At 46.7% G+C, this 20890-nt stretch overlaps 1 protein-coding gene across 2 annotated transcripts in view; it reads right to left on the reverse strand.

Moving 5' to 3' along the window:
• Positions 1-20890, reverse strand: part of FAM184B (family with sequence similarity 184 member B) — a 163945-nt gene that overhangs the window by 87213 nt on the left and 55842 nt on the right. For both annotated transcript variants that reach the window (XM_075333617.1, XM_075333610.1), the window contains exon 2: positions 4996-5760. In XM_075333617.1, the coding sequence (XP_075189732.1) occupies positions 4996-5760 (765 nt within the window). The remainder of the gene's footprint in view (positions 1-4995; positions 5761-20890) is intronic.

Below are 20890 nucleotides of genomic sequence, written 5' to 3' on the forward strand. Positions count from 1 at the left end.
CGACTAACTGCATGGGATTCTTTAGTTGCACGTGCGTTGGCTAGTTCTGGTTTCTCTGCTTTCCAGCACAGCGGGAGTTAATTTCTGCTGGCCTGTGATTAGCTGTTGGGAGCTCAGGCTGCTGATCACCATCTCCAGCATTTATGAGGTTGAGATTCTGGGGCTGTTTGCCGGATATAGCTTATGCTTCCTGGTTCCTGTCACTATCTAATTGTATAGTGATCTACAAGTTGTGGTTCTGTGTGGTATGTGAGTTCTCCAGTTGTGAAGTTATTTCCTACCCCTTTAGCGCTACTCCCCAGTTCACATACTGTCCTGCCTTTGTGTTTCAGTACAGTGTGCATGAGTTTTCGTTTACCCCTGTCTGTGATTATTTGTGGGGTTTTGGTTACTGGGTTTCCAGCCTGCTCCCTGGGTGGGAGGAAGAAGTATCAGGGCATGGAAACACAGCTCTGGTGTATAGTAGAACTATAAATACTAGTATACTATAGTCTTTGGCTGTGTACACAGGAAGCATTTTTGCTGGTTTTTTTTTTTAATGCAAATTAAAAGTTGCTTTATACAGCAACAGCAAAAGCTATAAAACTTCAGAAATCTCACATACACTTGATTTTTCTTTTTCCTGACTGAATTTTAGACTAGCAGCATTTTTAAAATTTGTATTATTTCAACTCTCTGTGCTTTTGCAGCATTTTTCATCCATAGAAAGCAATATGAAAGTGAAAAAATACTACAAAAAACACAAGAAATGTTTTTCATGGCTTTTTTAAGCATTTTGGGGATTAAAACTAACTTTATTATTAAACATGTAATGTAAACAAAGCACACATGTAATCCGTACCCCAAAAACACTGAGAAAAGTGTCAAAAACGCCAAGATCCGCCACCAAAACAGAAGTTTTGAATGTAGCGTTTTTACTGCCAAAAGAGCAAGTTTTGGCTGCAGAAAAAAACAAAAACACAACAAAAACTCTGCATGTAATTATAGCCTTATTTTTCCAGGAGCCACCGGCTTTCAGTCATAGACGCTTCAACAGAGAAAATTCAGTCACCGTTCACAGCATCGCTCACTATATTGAGAGCTGCAGAGTAAGCTGCCAATCAAAATATCACTGTGTTCTTACCATTGTCACTCACTGTGTGTTGAATGGTGACTTACAGTCATGGCCGAAAGTTTTGACACCTTTGAAATTGTTCCAGAAAATGAAGTATTTTTCCAAGAAAATCACAGCAATTACACATGTTTTTTATACATATGTTAAGTTCCTCTCTCTGTTCTCTATGGTAAGTATTATAGAAACAATTCACTTTGTTGAAGGACCTGTGTGAGGACCCATTTGACCTGGTATCCAGCTTTGTTGGCTGAGGCCCCGCCCCTCCTGGTCACATGGTATGACCTCACACAGGTCCTTCAACAAAGTGAATTGTTTGTATAATAGTTTCCATAGGAAACAGAGAGAGGGAGGAACAACAGACAGGGGGCGGGAATCCATATGAATACCCACCCATATATTATCTGTTGTGTTGCAAATGCCAATCAAGTAGCTGATGATTTTTTAAAGTTTACTTTCTTGGATTTGAAAACCTAAACATCCGAGCTGACCACTAATGGTATGTAGAGGATCAGCCTGATAGTGCCAGTATAGCATTGGCTTTGGCTTATATATGAAAATCCTGGTGATTGGTTCCTTTTAAGTTGTGGGTGCCAACAATTTTGTTCGGCCCATTTTGGGAGTTTTGAGTGAAACTATGTTCAATTTGCCTTTTTTTTCTCTTTTGTGTTGTTTCAATACATACAAAATAAATACATATGTGTATGACAAAACGTGTAATTGCAATAATATCTCGGGAGAAAGACTTCATTTTCTGGAGCAATTTCAATGGTGCCAATACTTTCGCACAGGACTGTAGCTGCTTCATGCATGGCTATATGATTGAAAGTTGGCGGCTCCTGTGAGGAATACATTTTAATTTTCTCCTGGTAGCCGCACTTTCAATAAAATGGCCAGGAGGCGTAGATTAAGCCCATATATGCATGTCAATAGTGTTTGGGGATATGGCGGGTTGTCTTCCAATAGGTTTTCTTGGATTCATTATAAATTTCAGCAGATTGTCAAATCCTGATGGTGTGCGGAAGCAGGGAGCTGGATGTCAGACACAGTCAGACTCCCAACAAAGGCAGACATGATTATTTGTCATAGCTGTCTTCCTGATTGCTGTGTTCATAAAGCTAAACAATCATTGTGTATGCAGATTAGGAAGTACATTCCTCCTCTGACTACAGTGATCAGGAGATTGCTGAGTGTAAGGAGAGTGCAGCAACTGCGGGGTTCCTAGGGGACCCACTCAGCTCTGTTATTCAGCCAGAAGGCTGAAATCAGGAATTAAAATAATGTATTAATATGTTCAAGTACACTGAAATGCCTTTTAAGACTTTAGGGGAGTGCAGGGAGTCACTGTTTGAAATAAATGAAAAAAAAAAAGAAAGAGGAAAAAAAATACTGTAATTTGAAATCCAGTGGAAAAAAAAAAGTCCATTATATAGAAAGGATTTCTATGGAAATGGGATCACAATTTAAAATTATTATTAGTCATTATTAGTCATCCTCTGTGATTGTGAAGAATACAAACAAATGTGAGTAGACACTTATTTGCTATTTTCTATCATTAAAGAAGTGGTCCATTTACCAAAACTGATTTTTTTTTCTTCTATATCTTGCAATTATGGGCCTCTCCACACATCTATTATGTTATTTTAGCAATATTACCTTTTATCATGCCACAGCAGCACATTCTCATTGCTGGCTGGGGTTAATCTCTCTCCTGACTTCCTGGGTTCAGTTCCTACAACTTCCATGATCCTTTGCAGAGGCCTGTATCTCACACCCAAGCTCCAAGCTCTGCACTATACACAAACACACACTGTGCTCTGAACTTTACACACACACTGTGCTCTACACTCTACACACACACACACTTTGCTCTACACACGCTGTGCTCTGCTCTCACACACTGTGCACACATTTAGCTCTGCTCATCCTCTCACCCTCGTGCGATAACATACTCACCCAACATGACTCCTCCTCTCCCTCTCCTCTTTATCCTGGTGCCGACTCGCACACAGCTACAGGATGGGTAAGTAAACCCTCCTTTCCTTCTCATGCTGGGCTGTGACGTGCGGTGATCACCGTCCACAGCCCAGTCACTCAGGATCAGAGGCAGCTGCAGCTGCTGATGTAACGTCAACTTTCATAGCCTGGGAGTTGACGTGACATCAGCGGATGCCAGAGGCCGCAGCACCCGGGGGTCATGTCATCGGCACTGAGCAAGCAGAATAGCGCCACTCAGTGCCAGAACTGGAAATAGAAGGTAATGGAAAAGAGATTTAAAATAGGGATTTAAATTGATAGTGAAAAATTAAAAAATGGGTGAACCACCCCTTTAAAATCATCAAGAAAAGGAATATAAAATCAAGCTGCAGATATCGCAAAAAAAACCCCCACTAAAATTATTTGAATACCCAAACGAGAAATTTTTGGCAGCTGTGAAATGAACATGTATAAATAATATGCCTGGTCAGGAAGGGTAAAAGTGTAATGAGGCGAGCAGCTCTGACTGTTTTTTGACTGAAAAGGACATGGAGACTGACATTACACAGGATGGTGCTGCCACCTCGTGGACAAGTGCTGAAATTGCTCGAGGGGCGGACACTGTAAAATCTGATCCCCTCCCACAGACACTGTTTGTACAGGAAAAAAGTGCGGGGAAAAAGGACACTGAGCCACTGGAGCTGTATCAGAGCAGACCTGCCTCGGACTGTCATCATCGCTGAAGTGTGAGGGATTGCCAGAACTGCTGCAGATGTGATACTGGATTCAAGGGATCTCCGGACCGTCTCCTTCCTCCATACCAAGAGACTATATGCTAGTCCTCTGTTGAGAGGGCTGAAGATCTTCCCATCTCTATCCCTTGGAGTCGCCGCTGTTTACCCGGAGTCCAGGCCTGCTACGTGGGAGCCCTCCCTCCTTGTGTTTTGGACTGGTAATGTAACCCATAGGGCAAGTCAGGGACAAAATTCTTGTTTACCATTGCTGTTTTTGTGTGTTCTGTGCCGTGTGTCCGAAGTTAGAGACCCGGATAGCAAACTCTGATTATGTGTGCTGCTAAGCCAGCTGCGTGTGTCATTAAAATGTTTACCAGTAAAGAAATGTACCCTTGCATAAAATCTGAGCGTGGGGATTTTGTTGGCGCAGATTATGGGAACTCATCCGCGGTCAGACCTGCGGCCACTTCATCTGGCGCAGTCGGCAGGATCTGTGACCAGCAAAATCCCCTCCCGGTGGTAGCTTATAGTCAGACAGCTCCTCCGGCGTCTATTGTAAATCAAGTGAGAAAGTTTAATGGACGGAATTACCCTGTACCTGAATGGGCGGAACAACTTAGGATAGTGGGGGAAATGTATAATGTTGATCCTAAGACCTTAGCAGAAATGGCTATGCTGACGCTGGAGGGGGAGGCATGGACGACGGTCAGACTGGAGACGGTTAGGGGCTAGCGTACATTAGATGACTTGGTGCGGGTGCTAGAGAACACCTATGGGCCGACCAGATACCTGGGAACACTGCGCTACATGTTCTTCCAGCGTATACAGCTCGAGTGGGAGGACATTCCCCGATATGCGAACGCCCTCCAAGTACTGCTGGAACAAGCCTGCAAAAATGGAGAAAATCTAGCTGGTACATCCTCCCGCGACCTGGTGCTGAGGGACCAATTCGTAATAGGACTGAGAGATCCATATCTCAACCACTCATTACAAAAGCTGAAGGGAAAAGCGCAATAGGACATATAAGAGTAATAAGGGAAGAAGTTCCACATCTACTTTGTTCCTGATCTGGTCAGGAAGGGGGAGCGGGAATGGCCTGGACATGAACTGGTAAGTTCTAGCGTCAGCAAGGAGGAATGGTTGGACAGTGCTAGTAATGTCTCCATTTTTTACCTGCACCATGTCTTTCATTTTATGAGAAAGCTGTTTGGCTTCCAGTATTTCCAACTCCTTAGCCTCCAGATCGTCCTTCAGCTGTTGGAGTTCCTGTAGTGCGGCGGCCTCCTTCGCCTGACTACCCTTCCTCTGCTCCTGCTCCTTCTGCTGAAGCTGTTTTATCATTTCTGTCACAGACTGCTGCAGAGCTTTTCTCAAGTTTTCCTTCTCTTTGACGTAGCTGGTGTGCAGTTTGCTTGTCTTCACTGTATAGTCTTCTGTTAATTTGCGGTTCTGCGTCTTTAGATTCTCTATTTCTTTGCTTAGCACCTGGATTTCCTTTTTTAGCTTCTCGTTCAGTTTTTCCGCAGACTTCTCTTGGTCATTGGAGGCACGTTCCTTTCTCAGAGCATCGGCCTCCTCTGTGAGCTGCTGCAGATGGTGTTCATAATCAGTCTTCATGGAGAGCATTTCCTTGGACAAGGCGGCCATCCTTTCAGCTTGCTCACACTGGGTCTTCAGCTCCCTTTCTTCTGACTGCTTTTTGTAGATCACAAGATCGGCTAAGCTTTGTTCTTTCATCACATTATTTTTCTCCAGAGCCTCCTCAAGGTTTTGTATCTGTAGTCTGAGGATCCTTTCCTCCTCTACCAGTTTCTCATATTGGAGAAGTTTTTCTTTTTTATCGCTCGAAATGAGGTCAATCTCATGCTGATGGGCTTCTTTTAGAGTGAGAATATTCACTTCATATTCATCAATCTTGAGATTCAAAGAATAAATGACCTAAAGAAAGAGAACAGAGGACAAAGACTGAATTAATTTATTATTAAGATAACTTAGGCACAACTACATCCTTCTGCTGTCAGTATAACATGCAAAATCCAATACCTCTTCTTATCGACTCATTGTTCCTACATGTAGATTGCCCTCTGTCAGCCCAGCCCAGCATTGTTACTAACAAGTGCATCTCAATAAATTAGAATATACTCAAAAAGTTAATTTTTTTCAGTAATTCAATACAAAAAGGGAAACGCATATATTATATAGAGTCATTACACACAGAGAGATCTACAGGGTGGGCTGTAAGTATGGCTACACCCTGATAAAAACGGTAAGGTGATATCAGCAACCACTTACATTTTATCAGGGTGTATCCATACTAATGGTCCACCCAGGGTTTATCCATACTAATAGCCCACCCAGGTTGTATCCATACTTATGGCCCACCTAGGGTGTATCCATACTTATGGCCCACCCTGCATTTCAAGTGTTTATTATGGCTTATAGCCAATAAAAACCCAAAAGTCATTATCTCAGAAAAGTAGAATAATTACCACAAAACACCTGCAAAGGCTTGCTAAGCAATTATAATGGTCCCCTAGTCTTTTTCAGTTGACTACACAATCATGGTGAAGATTGCTGACTTGATAGATGTCCAGAAGGCAGTAGTGATGAGCGAGCATGCTTGTCACTACTCGGTACTCGCACGAGTATCGCTGTACTCGGGCTGCTCGGCGGGGACCGAGTAATCTCGCGATACTCGTGCTTTACTCGTGGTCTTCATTTCTGCATGTTGGCGCTCTTTTGAGAGCCAGCCCTCATGCAGGGATTGGCTGGCAGACCACTGCAATGCCACAGCCCTGTTAGTTGTGGAATTGCAGTGATTGGCCGGCCTGCACAGCGTGACCGAGCCTTTATATCGGCCGGCGCGCTGTGCTCTGCTCACAACTATCCAGACAGTCAGTGCAGGGAGAGTGTCGCTGATTCAGGGAAAGCTTTGCGGCCCTTTATAGTTAGTTCCGGAGCAGGGCTGCAAACAGTGTGACCAGAAGTCCTTCTCAGGACTATTCTAGTTGTATACAGGCAGGCAGGGTATAGCCAGGTCGGAGTACAGTAGCAGAGTCCTTCTCAGGACTATTGTTGCTATATACAGGCAGGGTATAGCCAGGTCGGAATACAGGCTAGTGACCAAAAGAGTCCTTGTCAGGACTATTGTAGCAGTATACAGGCAGGCAGGCAGGGTAGTGGTGACCGTATACCAGCCTTCATCATATCTGGGGCTGGTGTACACAGTGTAAAACAGTCCAGATAGTGTCAGACTTCTCAGTAATTGTCGCTCCTAAAAACCAGTTAGGTTCTTATTGCGTCCGTGCTTGCATTTAAAAACAGCACGTGTGTGGCAGTCGGTGGCAGCGTACAGGTGCGCGTTTTGCACAAACTATTATATAACGCACAAGTCTAGTGTATAATACACGTCAGTCAGCAGTGTCTGATAGTGTCAGACTTCTCAGTAATTGTCGCTCCTAAAAACCAGTTAGGTTCTTATTGCGTCCGTGCTTGCATTTAAAAACAGCACGTGTGTGGCAGTCGGTGGCAGGGTACAGGTGCGCGTTTTGCACAAACTATTATATAACGCACAAGTCTAGTGTATAATACACGTCAGTCAGCAGTGTCTGATAGTGTCAGACTTCTCAGTAATTGTCGCTCCTAAAAACCAGTTAGGTTCTTATTGCGTCCGTGCTTGCATTTAAAAACAGCACGTGTGTGGCAGTCGGTGGCAGCGTACAGGTGCGCGTTTTGCACAAACTATTATATAACGCACAAGTCTAGTGTATAATACACGTCAGTCAGCAGTGTCTGATAGTGTCAGACTTCTCAGTAATTGTCGCTCCTAAAAACCAGTTAGGTTCTTTTTGCGTCCGTGCTTGCATTTAAAAACAGCACGTGTGTGGCAGTCGGTGGCAGGGTACAGGTGCGCGTTTTGCACAAACTATTATATAACGCACAAGTCTAGTGTATAATACACGTCAGTCAGCAGTGTCTGATAGTGTCAGACTTCTCAGTAATTGTCGCTCCTAAAAACCAGTTAGGTTCTTATTGCGTCCGTGCTTGCATTTAAAAACAGCACGTGTGTGGCAGTCGGTGGCAGGGTACAGGTGCGCGTTTTGCACAAACTATTATATAACGCACAAGTCTAGTGTATAATACACGTCAGTCAGCAGTGTCTGATAGTGTCAGACTTCTCAGTAATTGTCGCTCCTAAAAACCAGTTAGGTTCTTATTGCGTCCGTGCTTGCATTTAAAAACAGCACGTGTGTGGCAGTCGGTGGCAGCGTACAGGTGCGCGTTTTGCACAAACTATTATATAACGCACAAGTCTAGTGTATAATACACGTCAGTCAGCAGTGTCTGATAGTGTCAGACTTCTCAGTAATTGTCGCTCCTAAAAACCAGTTAGGTTCTTATTGCGTCCGTGCTTGCATTTAAAAACAGCACGTGTGTGGCAGTCGGTGGCAGCGTACAGGTGCGCGTTTTGCACAAACTATTATATAACGCACAAGTCTAGTGTATAATACACGTCAGTCAGCAGTGTCTGATAGTGTCAGACTTCTCAGTAATTGTCGCTCCTAAAAACCAGTTAGGTTCTTATTGCGTCCGTGCTTGCATTTAAAAACAGCACGTGTGTGGCAGTCGGTGGCAGCGTACAGGTGCGCGTTTTGCACAAACTATTATATAACGCACAAGTCTAGTGTATAATACACGTCAGTCAGCAGTGTCTGATAGTGTCAGACTTCTCAGTAATTGTCGCTCCTAAAAACCAGTTAGGTTCTTATTGCGTCCGTGCTTGCATTTAAAAACAGCACGTGTGTGGCAGTCGGTGGCAGGGTACAGGTGCGCGTTTTGCACAAACTATTATATAACGCACAAGTCTAGTGTATAATACACGTCAGTCAGCAGTGTCTGATAGTGTCAGACTTCTCAGTAATTGTCGCTCCTAAAAACCAGTTAGGTTCTTATTGCGTCCGTGCTTGCATTTAAAAACAGCACGTGTGTGGCAGTCGGTGGCAGGGTACAGGTGCGCGTTTTGCACAAACTATTATATAACGCACAAGTCTAGTGTATAATACACGTCAGTCAGCAGTGTCTGATAGTGTCAGACTTCTCAGTAATTGTCGCTCCTAAAAACCAGTTAGGTTCTTATTGCGTCCGTGCTTGCATTTAAAAACAGCATGTGTGTGGCAGTCGGTGGCAGCGTCAGGCTCCATATTGTCCCTGGATAGAGACATGCATGATGGCCTGTAAACATGAAGTGCCCATTGTAAGTAAGTGGGTCTATTGTAGTATAGCCCTTAGGCAGGGCAGCCAAAAATTGGGAGGCTCCACGTTGTCCCTGGATAGAGACGTGCATGAGGGCCTGTAAACCTGAAGTGCCCATTGGAAGGAAGTGGGTCTATTGTAGTATAGCCCTTAGGCAGGGCAGCCAAAAATTGGGAGGCTCCACGTTGTCCCTGGGTAGAGACGTGCATGAGGGCCTCAAAACATTGTTCCCATTGCAAAGGAGCGGGTCTCCTGTCGTTGTAATGTCCATTCTGCAAAGAATGGGCGAAAAAATTTACCACTGGGGGTATACCTGAAACAAAGGCCTAAGTATTGCAATTTGTAACGGTCATCATCATGGTGGCGCATGAGGAGAAGGAGGAGCAGTCCAGCGATTATCCAAAGTCCAGAAGTGTGTACCCATGGGTGAGTGGAGGTACATGGCAAACTTTAAATTCCGCTCTCATTTGCTGGTGGTGTGGTGAAGTCTGGCCCAATCCAACCCTTGTTCATCTTGATCAGAGTCAGCCTGTCAGCATTTTCAGTTGACAGGCGGGTGCGTTTATCTGTAATGATTCCACCTGCGGCACTAAAAACACGCTCTGACAAAACGCTAGCAGCAGGGCAGGCCAGGCCTTCCAAGGCGTAGAGAGCCAATTCATGCCACGTGTCCAGCTTGGATACCCAATAATTGTAAGGCACAGAGGAATGTCGGAGTACAGTTGTTCGATCTGCAAGGTACTCCTTCAGCATCTGGGCAAACTTAGGATTTCTTGTGGCACTACCCCGCACCTCAGGGGCTGTGGTACGTGAGGGGCTGAGAAAACTGTCCCACATCTTAAAGACTGTTCCCCTACCTCTGGCGGATTGGACTTGTGCCTCTCTCGGCTGTACGCCTCGGTTGTCCACTGATTCATGACCTATGCCGCTAGCGTTTTGTGAGGGGAATGCTTTGCCTACTTCCGTGACTATGGCCTTCTGGAACTGCTGCATTTTGCCTGACCTCTCCGCCTCGGGAATAAGAGACATAAAGTTCTCCTTTTAGCGTGGGTCTAACAGTGTTACCAACCAGTAATGATTGTCGGCCAAGATGTTCTTAACGCGAGGGTCACGAGACAGGCAGCTTACCATAAAGTCAGCCATGTGTGCCAGACTCTTAACAGCCATCACTTCAGTATCCTGACCAACACGATGACTGAACATGCTGTCCTCCTCCTCCTCCTCCTCATCATCTACCCTGTCCTCTGGCCAGCCACGCTGAACCGAGGATATGACTGCATGTCATATCCTCAATTTGGCCAGAGAGTTGCTCCATGTCTTCATCCTCCTCCTCGTCATAGTCCTCCACTGCACGTTGTGATGAGACGAGGCTGGGCTGTGTGTTATCATCACCCACACCCACTACTGTTTCTTGCTCAAACTCATCGCGCTCCGCCTGCAATGCATCATGATTGTTTTTTGAGCAGAGACCATTTTAGAAGGCAGAGAAGCGGTATGGTGACGCTAATAATGTCGTCATCGCCGCTCACCATCTTGGTGGAGTCCTCAAAGTTTTGGCGGATGGTGCATAGGTCGGACATCCATCTCCACTCCTCAGGTGTTATGTGTGGAGTTTGACCCATTTCCCGACGGCTTAGGTGATGCAGGTACTCAACAACTGCCCTCTTCTGCTCACATATCCTGACCAACTTGTGCAGAGTTGAATTCCAACGCGTGGGGACATCACACACCAGTCTGTGTGCCGGAAGATGCAAACGGCGTCTTAAGCCGGCAAGGCCGGCTGAAGCAGTAGGTGACTTTCGAAAATGTGCAGACAGGCGGCGAACTTGTACCAGCAGATCAGACAGCTCTGAGTATGACTTTAGAAACCGCTGAACCACGAGGTTGAGCACATGGGCCACGCATGGAACATGTGTCAGCTGGCCTCGCCTCAAAGCCGCCACCAGGTTCCGGCCATTGTCACACACGACCTTTCCTGGCTTTAGGTTCAGAGTTGTGAGCCAGTGATCTGCCTGCTGTTTCAGAGCTGTCCACACCTCTTCTGCATTGTGGGGTTTGTCACCTATGCAGATTAGCTTCAGCACTGCCTGTTGCCGCTTCGCCGAGGCAGTGCTGCAGTGCTTCTGTGTCGCCCTGGACAAGCCAGGGGCCACAGAGCACAACACTTAAACACCCCACACTCCCTGCAGGCATATCATAGTCAAAACACAAAATCCTTGTTGCCTTCCCCAGGGGCTGTTGTCCACACCAGGGTGTGGAGCCAGGCGGTTGGTCTCCACCCACCGAGGAGGAGGGAAAACACAGGCAGTGAGAGTTAAGCTAAGGAAGTGGAAGGAGGAAAGTAGTAGAGAGGAGAAAAGTGACAGCAAAGAGCCTGAAGTTGGTCCGGGTGTGTGGCCTGGACAGGACAGCAAGGTTGGCAGGATGTGGTGACCGTCTGCAGTGGAGGCCGATTGGAGTCTGCCGTAAGGACCGTGGACGGGTGGTGACCCGGCCGTACCGGACCGGTATACAAAGAGAAGCCAGCACCATTGGCAGAGGACTTTCGGATCCCGGCAAGGCTTGGTGTCGCCGTGAATTTGCCAAATCCGTTAGTGAAGGGGACCTCAGGGTTTCTAAACAGCCAAGTCCAGATAGAAGGCAACCGTACAACCGTGAAGGGGAGACACAGCCACCGCCAAGGGCAACCGTCTCCCAGTGCCATCGCCTGTGGGCAAAAGGGGCTCCTCCGGCCCATATCCAGGTCAGGGAGCGGGTTACCGTTGGGAAACCATCACTACCAACACTTAACTTAGGTGCAGGGAGAGACAGTCATCACTAACCTGCAGGGAGGAACAACCGCAGCCGTCCGAGTGACCCGTCCATCCAGCCACTTGTTTTACCGTGAACTGTGTCATCATCATTGGGCTGAGTGAGTACCTCCGTGCCGTGCGGCACAGCGCTGCCCCTGCGACCCTGCACTTCATCAGGCCCCGCAACCCGCCTGTCATCCATCTCTACCCCATCACCAGGCCCCGGGACAACCAACCCCCCTACCCACGGAGGGGAGAAATAACAACAAAGCTGCTCCCTGTCACAGGCTCCCGGGATCCCCGTCCAGAGCAGCGGTGGTGTGCACACAATCACCACAACCGTGGGTGGCGTCACGGACAATATCCCCAAAACCCAAACCACCCCTTTTCACTCACGGGCGAGTAGCGCCGCTCGAGTCCCCGGGATCCGGCCATCGCTCGAGCCAACGAGCAGCAGCAGCCGTAGAGCTGCGTCAGCCGGACCCGAGCAGTGGGAGAGCGCACCGTCCCCTCCTCCGCCCGCGACACTTCCAGCTTGGGACTGGTGTGGAGGGTAAAGTGGATCAGGATGCGCAGGAGGAGGAGGAGGCTGAGGAGCATGACATTCCGGAGCTGTAGAGTGTGTGTGAAACCCTGACTGAGGTAGGGCCTGCAAAACTTGGTGTGTGAAGGACGTGTTCCGTCCCTCGCTCAGACTGGGTCCCAGCTTGCACAATATTAACCCAGTGTGACGTCAACGAGATGTAGCGGCCTTGCCCACATGCACTTGTCCACGTGTCTGTGGTTAGGTGGACTTTGGCTGAAACAGCGTTGTTCAGGGCACGTGTGATGTTTTGTGACACGTGGTTAGTTATGCAATGCGGGGACGGCACACCGGGAGAAATAGTGGCGGCTGTGGACCGAGTAACGTGGGACAGCTGCCACCATCAGGTCGCGGAATGCTTCTGTCTCAACCAGCCTAAAAGGCAACATTTCCAGCGCAAGCAGTCGCGAAATGTTAGCATTTAGAACTGTGGCATGTGGGGTGTTGGCAGTGTATTTGCGCCTGCGTTCAAAGGTTTGCTGAATGGATAACTGAACGTTGCGCTGGGACAAGGACGTGCTTGATGATGGTGTTCTTTCTGCGTAGGCAACTGCAGGTGCAGGAGTGGAGGAGGCTTGTTCGCAGGCAGCATGGACAGGGGATTGGCTCGCATGCACAACCAGCGAAGACGTAGCAGTGACATCAGCAAGCACTGCTCCTCGACTCTGTTGTACTTCCCACAAAGTCGGGTGCTTGGCTGACATGTGCCTGATCATGCTGGTGGTGGTCAGGCTGCTAGTTTTGGTACCCCTGCTGATGCTGGCATGGCAGGTGTTGCAAATGGCCTTTTTAGAATCATCTGGAGCCAACTTAAAAAACTGCCAGTGTCAGAGTTCCGGGTTTTCCAGTTTTCTTTTGAAAGAGCTTGCCCTTTGTTAACATGGAGTTTTCTGTTCTGTTGCCCTACTTCCTGTCCATCTGTTTAAAAGCCGCCCCTAAAGCTTAGTCCAGTGCCTGAGTATACTGCTTCCTGTGTGCTCCTGCCCTGCTGCTTTTGGTTCCTGATTGTTATTCGGATCCTCTTGGAAAACAACCGACACCGACTCTGGACTTCATCTGGTATCATCTAGCTGTGCCTGGACTCCGTTTGCCGTCTTTGGTCGGCACTTCTGCCCGGTTCCTTCCGTTTAATACCACTCTGGACTCAAATCACGTACGGACATTTTTGGACTTACCTATTGCCCTTTTGTGTCCCGGCTGCTGCGCATTTAGGGCTTCTGGGGTGATTGCCAGACAGTCCCTGTATAGGGGTTCGCTCTTGGTGGTCTCCCTGGGGGAGTCCGGTGCGCGGTCCCGGGAATTCCCTTTCGCTCAGTCCCTGGAAGGTATTTCCTGTATTTATGTTCTACTGTGTTTTTGTTCCGTTTATGTACATATTTGCTGGTTGCATATTATAAACGTCTTGCACCAAGAACTCGTCTCTGGTTGTCATTGCCCTAACGCAATCGAAATCCTCAATACATACAATAGTATTACAGCCAGACTCGGGAAGACCTAACATTTGTACAGGCACCTTGTGTCGTGTTGTTCCGGGGAACAGTTGCCTGACGTCTGCCTGGGGCCACCACTCTGCTTCTTACTGCCTGTTGTGATGCTACGCCTCCCTCCCCCTGTGCACTGCTGTCCTCGCTCTGCATATCCTCCTGCCAGGTTGGGTCAGTTACTGGATCATCCACCACGTCGTCTTCCTCTTCCGCACCCTGCTCCTCCTCCTGACTTCCTGACAATTGTGTCTCATCATCGTCCACCCCTTGTTGAGACACGTTGCCAACTTCGTGAGAACGTGGCTGCTCAAATATTTGGGCATCTGTACATACAATCTCGTCATGGCCCACTTCAACAGGAGCTGGCGAGAGGCCAGAATTTGTGAATGGAAACGTGAACGAACAGCTCTTCCGAGTGTCCAAGTGTGGGATCAGTAATGTCCGTGGACGTGTACTCGGCCTGGTGGTAGGAAGGAGGATCAGGTTCTGAAATGTGCGGTGCAGTATCACGGCTACTGACACTTGACCGTGTGGAAGACAGAGTGTTTGTGGTGGTGCCAATCTGACTGGAAGCATTATCCGCTATCCAACTAACAACCTGTTGACACTGGTCTTGGTTCAAGAGCGGTGTACTGCTGCGGTCCCCAAGAATTTGGGACAGGACGTGCGAGCGACTAGATGTGGCCCTTTGTTGTGGCGAAATTAGAGCTTGCACACAACCTCGGTCTCTGCCTGCACCACCATCACGTCCACTTCCTTGTTCGTTGACAACGCCCTTGCGCATTTTGCAATGCTGTGCTGATGTGTATTCACTAGACTTGTGCGTTATATCCAAGTTTTTGCAAAACTCACACAAATGCAGCGGAAAGCTGCCACCAACAGGCACACACGTGCGGTTTTTAAATGCAAGCACGGAGGCACTAAGAACCTAACAGGTCTCTATCCAGGGACAACGTGGAGCCTCCCAATTTTTGGCTGCCCTGCCTAAGGGCTATACTACAATAGACCCACTTCCTTACAATGGGCACTTCAGGTTTACAGGCCCTCATGCACGTCTCTATCCAGGGACAACGTGGAGCCTCCCAATTTTTGGCTGCCCTGCCTAAGGGCTATACTACAATAGACCCACTTCCTTACAATGGGCACTTCAGGTTTACAGGCCATCATGCACGTCTCTATCCAGGGACAACGTGGAGCCTCCCAATTTTTGGCTGCCCTGCCTAAGGGCTATACTACAATAGACCCACTTCCTTACAATGGGCACTTCAGGTTTACAGGCCCTCATGCACGTCTCTATCCAGGGACAACGTGGAGCCTCCCAATTTTTGGCTGCCCTGCCTAAGGGCTATACTACAATAGACCCACTTCCTTACAATGGGCACTTCAGGTTTACAGGCCATCATGCACGTCTGTATGCAGGGGCATTGGTGAACCTCACAATTTTGGACTGCCCTGGCAAAGGAAAATACTACAAAGACTCACTTCCTCAAAATGGGCACATTAGACTCAAGAGGCCTTCATGTACGTCTCTTCTCAGGGACATCGGAGTGCCACACAATGTTTTCACGTAAAATCTTTCATGTATTAATCTCAAAAAGTAACATACACCAGCTCTATCTCACTATTGGGTATGTGCCCTTAACATTTCCGCCATGAAAAATCATTTTGGGGTCATTTTGGAAGGTTTTCTGGTGAGTCCGTAAAAATGGCGTAAAACGCGGACAAAATTGTTCACAGCTGTGACTTTTGAGTGATAAATGCTTCAAGGGGTCTTCCCCATGCTGTTGCCATGTCATTTGAGCACTCTTCTGAGACTTTTGTGCCATTTTTAGGGTTTCTCCATGCTGCCGGGGGGTCATTTCACAAAAATACTCGGGTCTCCCATAGGATAACATTGGGCTCGTTGCTCGGGCCGAGTACACGAGTATCTTGGGAGGCTCGGCCCGAGCTTCGAGCACCCGAGCTTTTTAGTACTCGCTCATCACTAGAAGGCAGTCATTGACACACTCTACAGGGAGGGTAACCTACAAAAGGTCATTGCTAAAGATGCTGGCTGTTCAAAGAGTGCTGTATCCAAGCATGTTAATGGAGAGTGGAGTGGAAGGAAAAACTGTGGTAGAAAAAGGTGCACAACCAACTGGCGTAACCATATCCTTGATAGGATTGTTAAGAAAAGGCCATTCAAAAGTTTAGGGAAGATTCACAAGGCGTAGACTGCTGCTGGAGTCAGCACTTCAAGAGCCACCACACACAGACATATCCAGGACATGGGCTACAACTGTCGCATTCCTTGTGTCAAGCTACTCATGACCCGAAGACAACTCCAGAAGTGCCTTACGTGGGCCAAGGAGGAAAAGAACTGGACTATTGCTCAGTTGTCCAAGGTGTTGTTTTTAGATGAAAGTTAATTTTGCATTTCATTTGGAAATCGCGGTCCCAGAGTCTGGAGGAAGAGTGGAGAGTTGACAATCCAAGCTGCTTGAGGTCTAGTGTGACATTTCCACAATCAGTGATGGTTTGGACAGCCATGTCATCTGCTGGTGTAGGTCCACTGTGTTTTAGCAAGACCAAAGTCAGCGCAGCCGTCTACCAGGAAATTTTAGAGCACTTCTTGCTTCCCTCTTCCAACAAGCTTTTTGGTGATCAAGAAGATTTTATTTTCCAGCAGGACTTGGCACCTGTCTACACTCTCAAAAGTACCAATACCTGGTTTAATAACCACAGTATCACTGTGCTTGATTGGCCAGCAAACTCGCCTGACCTAAACCCCATAGAGAATCTATGGGGTATTGTCAAGAGGAAGATGAGAGACACCAGAGCCAACAATGCAGACGAGCTGAAGGCTGCTATCAAAGCAACCTGGGCTTCCACAACACCTGAGCAGTGCCACAGGCTGATCCCCTCTATGTCAAGCCGCATTGATGCAGTAATTCATGCAAAAGGAGCCCGACCAAGTATTGAGGCATTTACTGTACAGACCATTCAGTAGGCGCCAACATTTCTGAGTTCAAAATATTTTTTTCAGTTGGTCTTATATAATATTCTAATTTTCTGAGATAATGACTGTTGGGTTTTCATTGGCTGTAAGCCATAATCATCAACATTAACAGAAATGAACACTTGAAATAGATCCCTCTGGGTGTAATGAAGCTATATAATATATAGGAATGGATCACTCTGTGTGTAATTACTCTATATAATATGTGTTTCCCTTTTTGTATTGAATTACTGAAATAAAACTTTTTGATGATAGTCTAATTTATTAAGATGAACTTGTACTTGTAGACCAAATTGTCCATTTGCACTTTTAATAAATGGCCCCAATTTATCCAAAATAATGCACTCTGTACCAACTCTATCTCCAAAACTCAATATTTGTCAAATGCACCTTGCTGATAAATTTGGGGGAAATTTAAATGAACACTTTAACACTTTAAATGAAATGTATAATCCACATTTTTTTAACTATATATATATATATATATATATAGTTAAAATATATATATATATATATATATATATATATATATATATATATATATATATATATATATATATGCTATATATAGCAGCAATGGACTGACTAAGATCAGGCCTTTTATATTGAGGCATGTAATGAGCATGTGCAAAGGTCAGAAGAAGGGAGGGAGAGTTGTGAAATCCTCCTAAAATAGCCCTATTGGCCAGTGGAAAATTACAAGATTACAAATTTTGCTTTGTGTTAATACAGATCATAATATACAGCGTGTCCACCCATATCCGGTCCACCGCCATTAACTTGAGAACAGCGGCAGCTATAGGCATAGAAGTGGTGTCTAGGTATAGAAAAGAAGCCATGCGCTACGCAATGAAACCACTTATAGCACCATCTGGTGGAAAACAACGGAGTTAGTATTTTTATCTCAAAAACGGAATGAGATAGAGAAAAAAAGTGAATTACAAAATTGTAGGGCATCATCAATTCAATACGAATCGACACCTTGCATACAGAAATGCTGTGATATGAAACCAATGACCCCCTCCCCCCAAAACATTGAATGCTGGTCACGTATATGGTGCTCATTTAACTTTGATGCTCAAAGTGGCCACCATTGCTGCAATGTACATCTGGGCTCTGGACAGCATACTGTATCTTGCTGCATGTTGTGCAATATGGTAGGTGACACGTTTTCACAAGCATCTGTGATACGTCGTCGTAGGTTCTGCAATGTTGGTGGAGGGGTCGCATACACCTGCTGTTTGATGTGACCTCACAGAAAGAAGTCCAATGGGGTCAGGTCAGGTGAGTGTGGAGGCCACCCCACCCAGCCACCATACCCAATAACTTATAGGAAGGTCTCCATGAGGTATCGCTTCACGTCCGCAGCCTTGTGAGTTTTACACGTTCTAATCATAGCATTTCTGTATGCAAGGTGTCGATTCGTATTGAATTGATGATGCCCTACAACTTTGTAATCACATTTTTTCTCTATCTCGTTTCGTTTTTAAATAAAAGGCTAACTCCTTTGTTTTCCACCAGGTGGTGCTATGGGTGGTTTCATTGCGTAGCGCATGGCTACTTTACTATACCTAGGCACCACTTCTATGCCTATAGCTGCCGCCGTTCTCAACTTAATGGTGGTGGACAGGATATGGGTGAACACACTGTATATACAGTATATATAAAGCCAAATATCAGTAATCTGTAGCTGCTGGATAAGAGCAATGAGCACCGCCTCCTTCCCCCAGGCATCCTTGGCTCTTCTTATGATTAGCCAGCCTGGCATGACATCACATATGCGTCATGCCGTAAAGATGACTTTGTGCCAGGCTGGGATGGCAGGACTAGGAGGCAGTTCTAATGGCTCCATCCTACGACTACAGATCTGGCCACCGGACCAGGTCCTGTGAATCAATGTGCACCAATTCTATTCTTATCCAATGCCGTAATATGCTTGGATCAATCCTTGACTATGAAAGAAGTATCCAGACTTAGTAATTTCTATCTCTGTGCCCTAGCACTGGCAGTTTAGAGTTGGCTTTGTACCAGGCAGCATCTCGCCAGTTTATGTACGTCTCTTTTTAGCATACGTCTAGCCATGTATTTAGTACGAGCTATGTTTATGGAGTGTTAGATGTTTACAATTCAGAGTTGTAATCAGTCTTTATAATAAATATCTATCTACAGTGGGGAAAATAAGTATTTGATACACTGCCGATATTGCAAGTTTTCCCACCTACAGAGAATGGAGAGGTCTGTAATTTTTATTGTAGGTACACTGCAACTGTGTCGGATAGAAAAAAGTAATCCAGGAAATAATATTATATTATTTTTAAATAATTAATTTGCATTTTATTGCATGAAATAACTATTTGATCACCTACTAACCAGCAAGAATTCTGGCTCTCGCAGACTTGTTATTTTTTCTTTAAGAAGCTCCTACTCTGCACTCATTACCTGTATTAATTGCACCTGTTTGAACTTGTTACCTGTATGAAAGACACCTGTCCACACACTCAATCACACTCCAACCTCTCCGCCATGGCCAAGATCAAAAAGCTGTCTAACAACACCAGGGACAAAATTGTAGACCTGCACAAGGCTGGAATTGGCTACAGGACAATAGGCAAGCAGCTTGGCGTGAAGGCAACAACTGTTGTCACAAATAATACAAAATGTAAGAAACACAAGATAACTGTCAATCGGTCTACGGTTCCATGCAAGATCTCAACTCATGGGCTAAGGAGGATTCTGAGAAAGGTCAGGAATCAGCCCAGAACTGCACGGGAGGACCTGTTCAATGATCTGAAGAGAGCTGGGACCACAGTCTCAGAGATTACAGTTAAGGTCCAGTCACACTAGGCAACTTACCAGCGATCCCAACAACGATAGGGATCGCTGGTAAGTTGCTAGGAGGTTGCTGGTGAGATGTCACACTGCGACGCTCCAGCGATCCCACCAGCAACCTGACCTGGCAGGGATCGCTGGAGCGTCGCTACACGAGTTGCTGGTGAGCTCACCAGCAACCAGTGACCAGCCCCCAGCGCCGCGTGGAAGATGCTGCGCTTGGTAACTAAGGTAAATATCGGGTAACCAACCCGATATTTACCTTGGTTACCAGTGCACGCAGCTACACGTGCAGAGAGCAGGGAGCAGCGCACACTGAGCGCTGGCTCCCTGCTCTCCTAGTTACAGCACACATCGGGTTAATTACCCGATGTGTGCTGCAGCTAAATGTGCACAGAGCAGGGAGCAGCGCACACTGAGCGCTGGCTCCTTGCTCTCCTAGTTACAGCACACATTGGGTTAATTACCCGATGTGTGCTGCAGCTAAATGTGCACAGAGCAGGGAGCAGCGCACAATGCTTAGCGCTGGCTCCCTGCTCTCCTAGTTACAGCACACATCGGGTTAATTAACCCGATGTGTCCTGCAGCTACATGTGCACAGAGCAGGAGCCGGCAGCACAGGCAGTAAGAGCGGCGGAGGCTGGTAACAAAGGTAAATATCGGGTAACCAAGGACAGGGCTTCTTGGTTACCCGATGTTTACATTGGTTACCAGCCTCCGCAGAAGCCGGCTCCTGCTGCCTGCACATTTAGTTGTTGCTGTCTTGCTGTCACACACAGCGATCTGTGCTTCACAGCGGGACAGCAACAACTAAAAAATGGCCCAGGACATTCAGCAACAACCAACGACCTCACAGCAGGGGCCAGGTTGTTGCTGGATGTCACACTCAGCAACATCGCTAGCAACGTCACAAAAGTTGTTCGTTAGTAGCGATGTTGCTAGCGATGTTGCTTAGTGTGACGGGGCCTTTAGGAACATACTACACCGTCATGGATTAAAAGCCTGCAGGCCACACAAGGTCCCACTGCTCATGCCAGCACAAGTCCAGGCCCATTAGTTAATCAATGACTATCTTAATGATCCAGAGGCAGCATGGGAGAAGGTCATGTGGTCAGATGAGAACAAAATA

Source organism: Anomaloglossus baeobatrachus, chromosome 1 (genome assembly GCF_048569485.1).
Source record: "Anomaloglossus baeobatrachus isolate aAnoBae1 chromosome 1, aAnoBae1.hap1, whole genome shotgun sequence".
Classification (NCBI taxonomy): Eukaryota; Metazoa; Chordata; class Amphibia; order Anura; family Aromobatidae; genus Anomaloglossus; species Anomaloglossus baeobatrachus.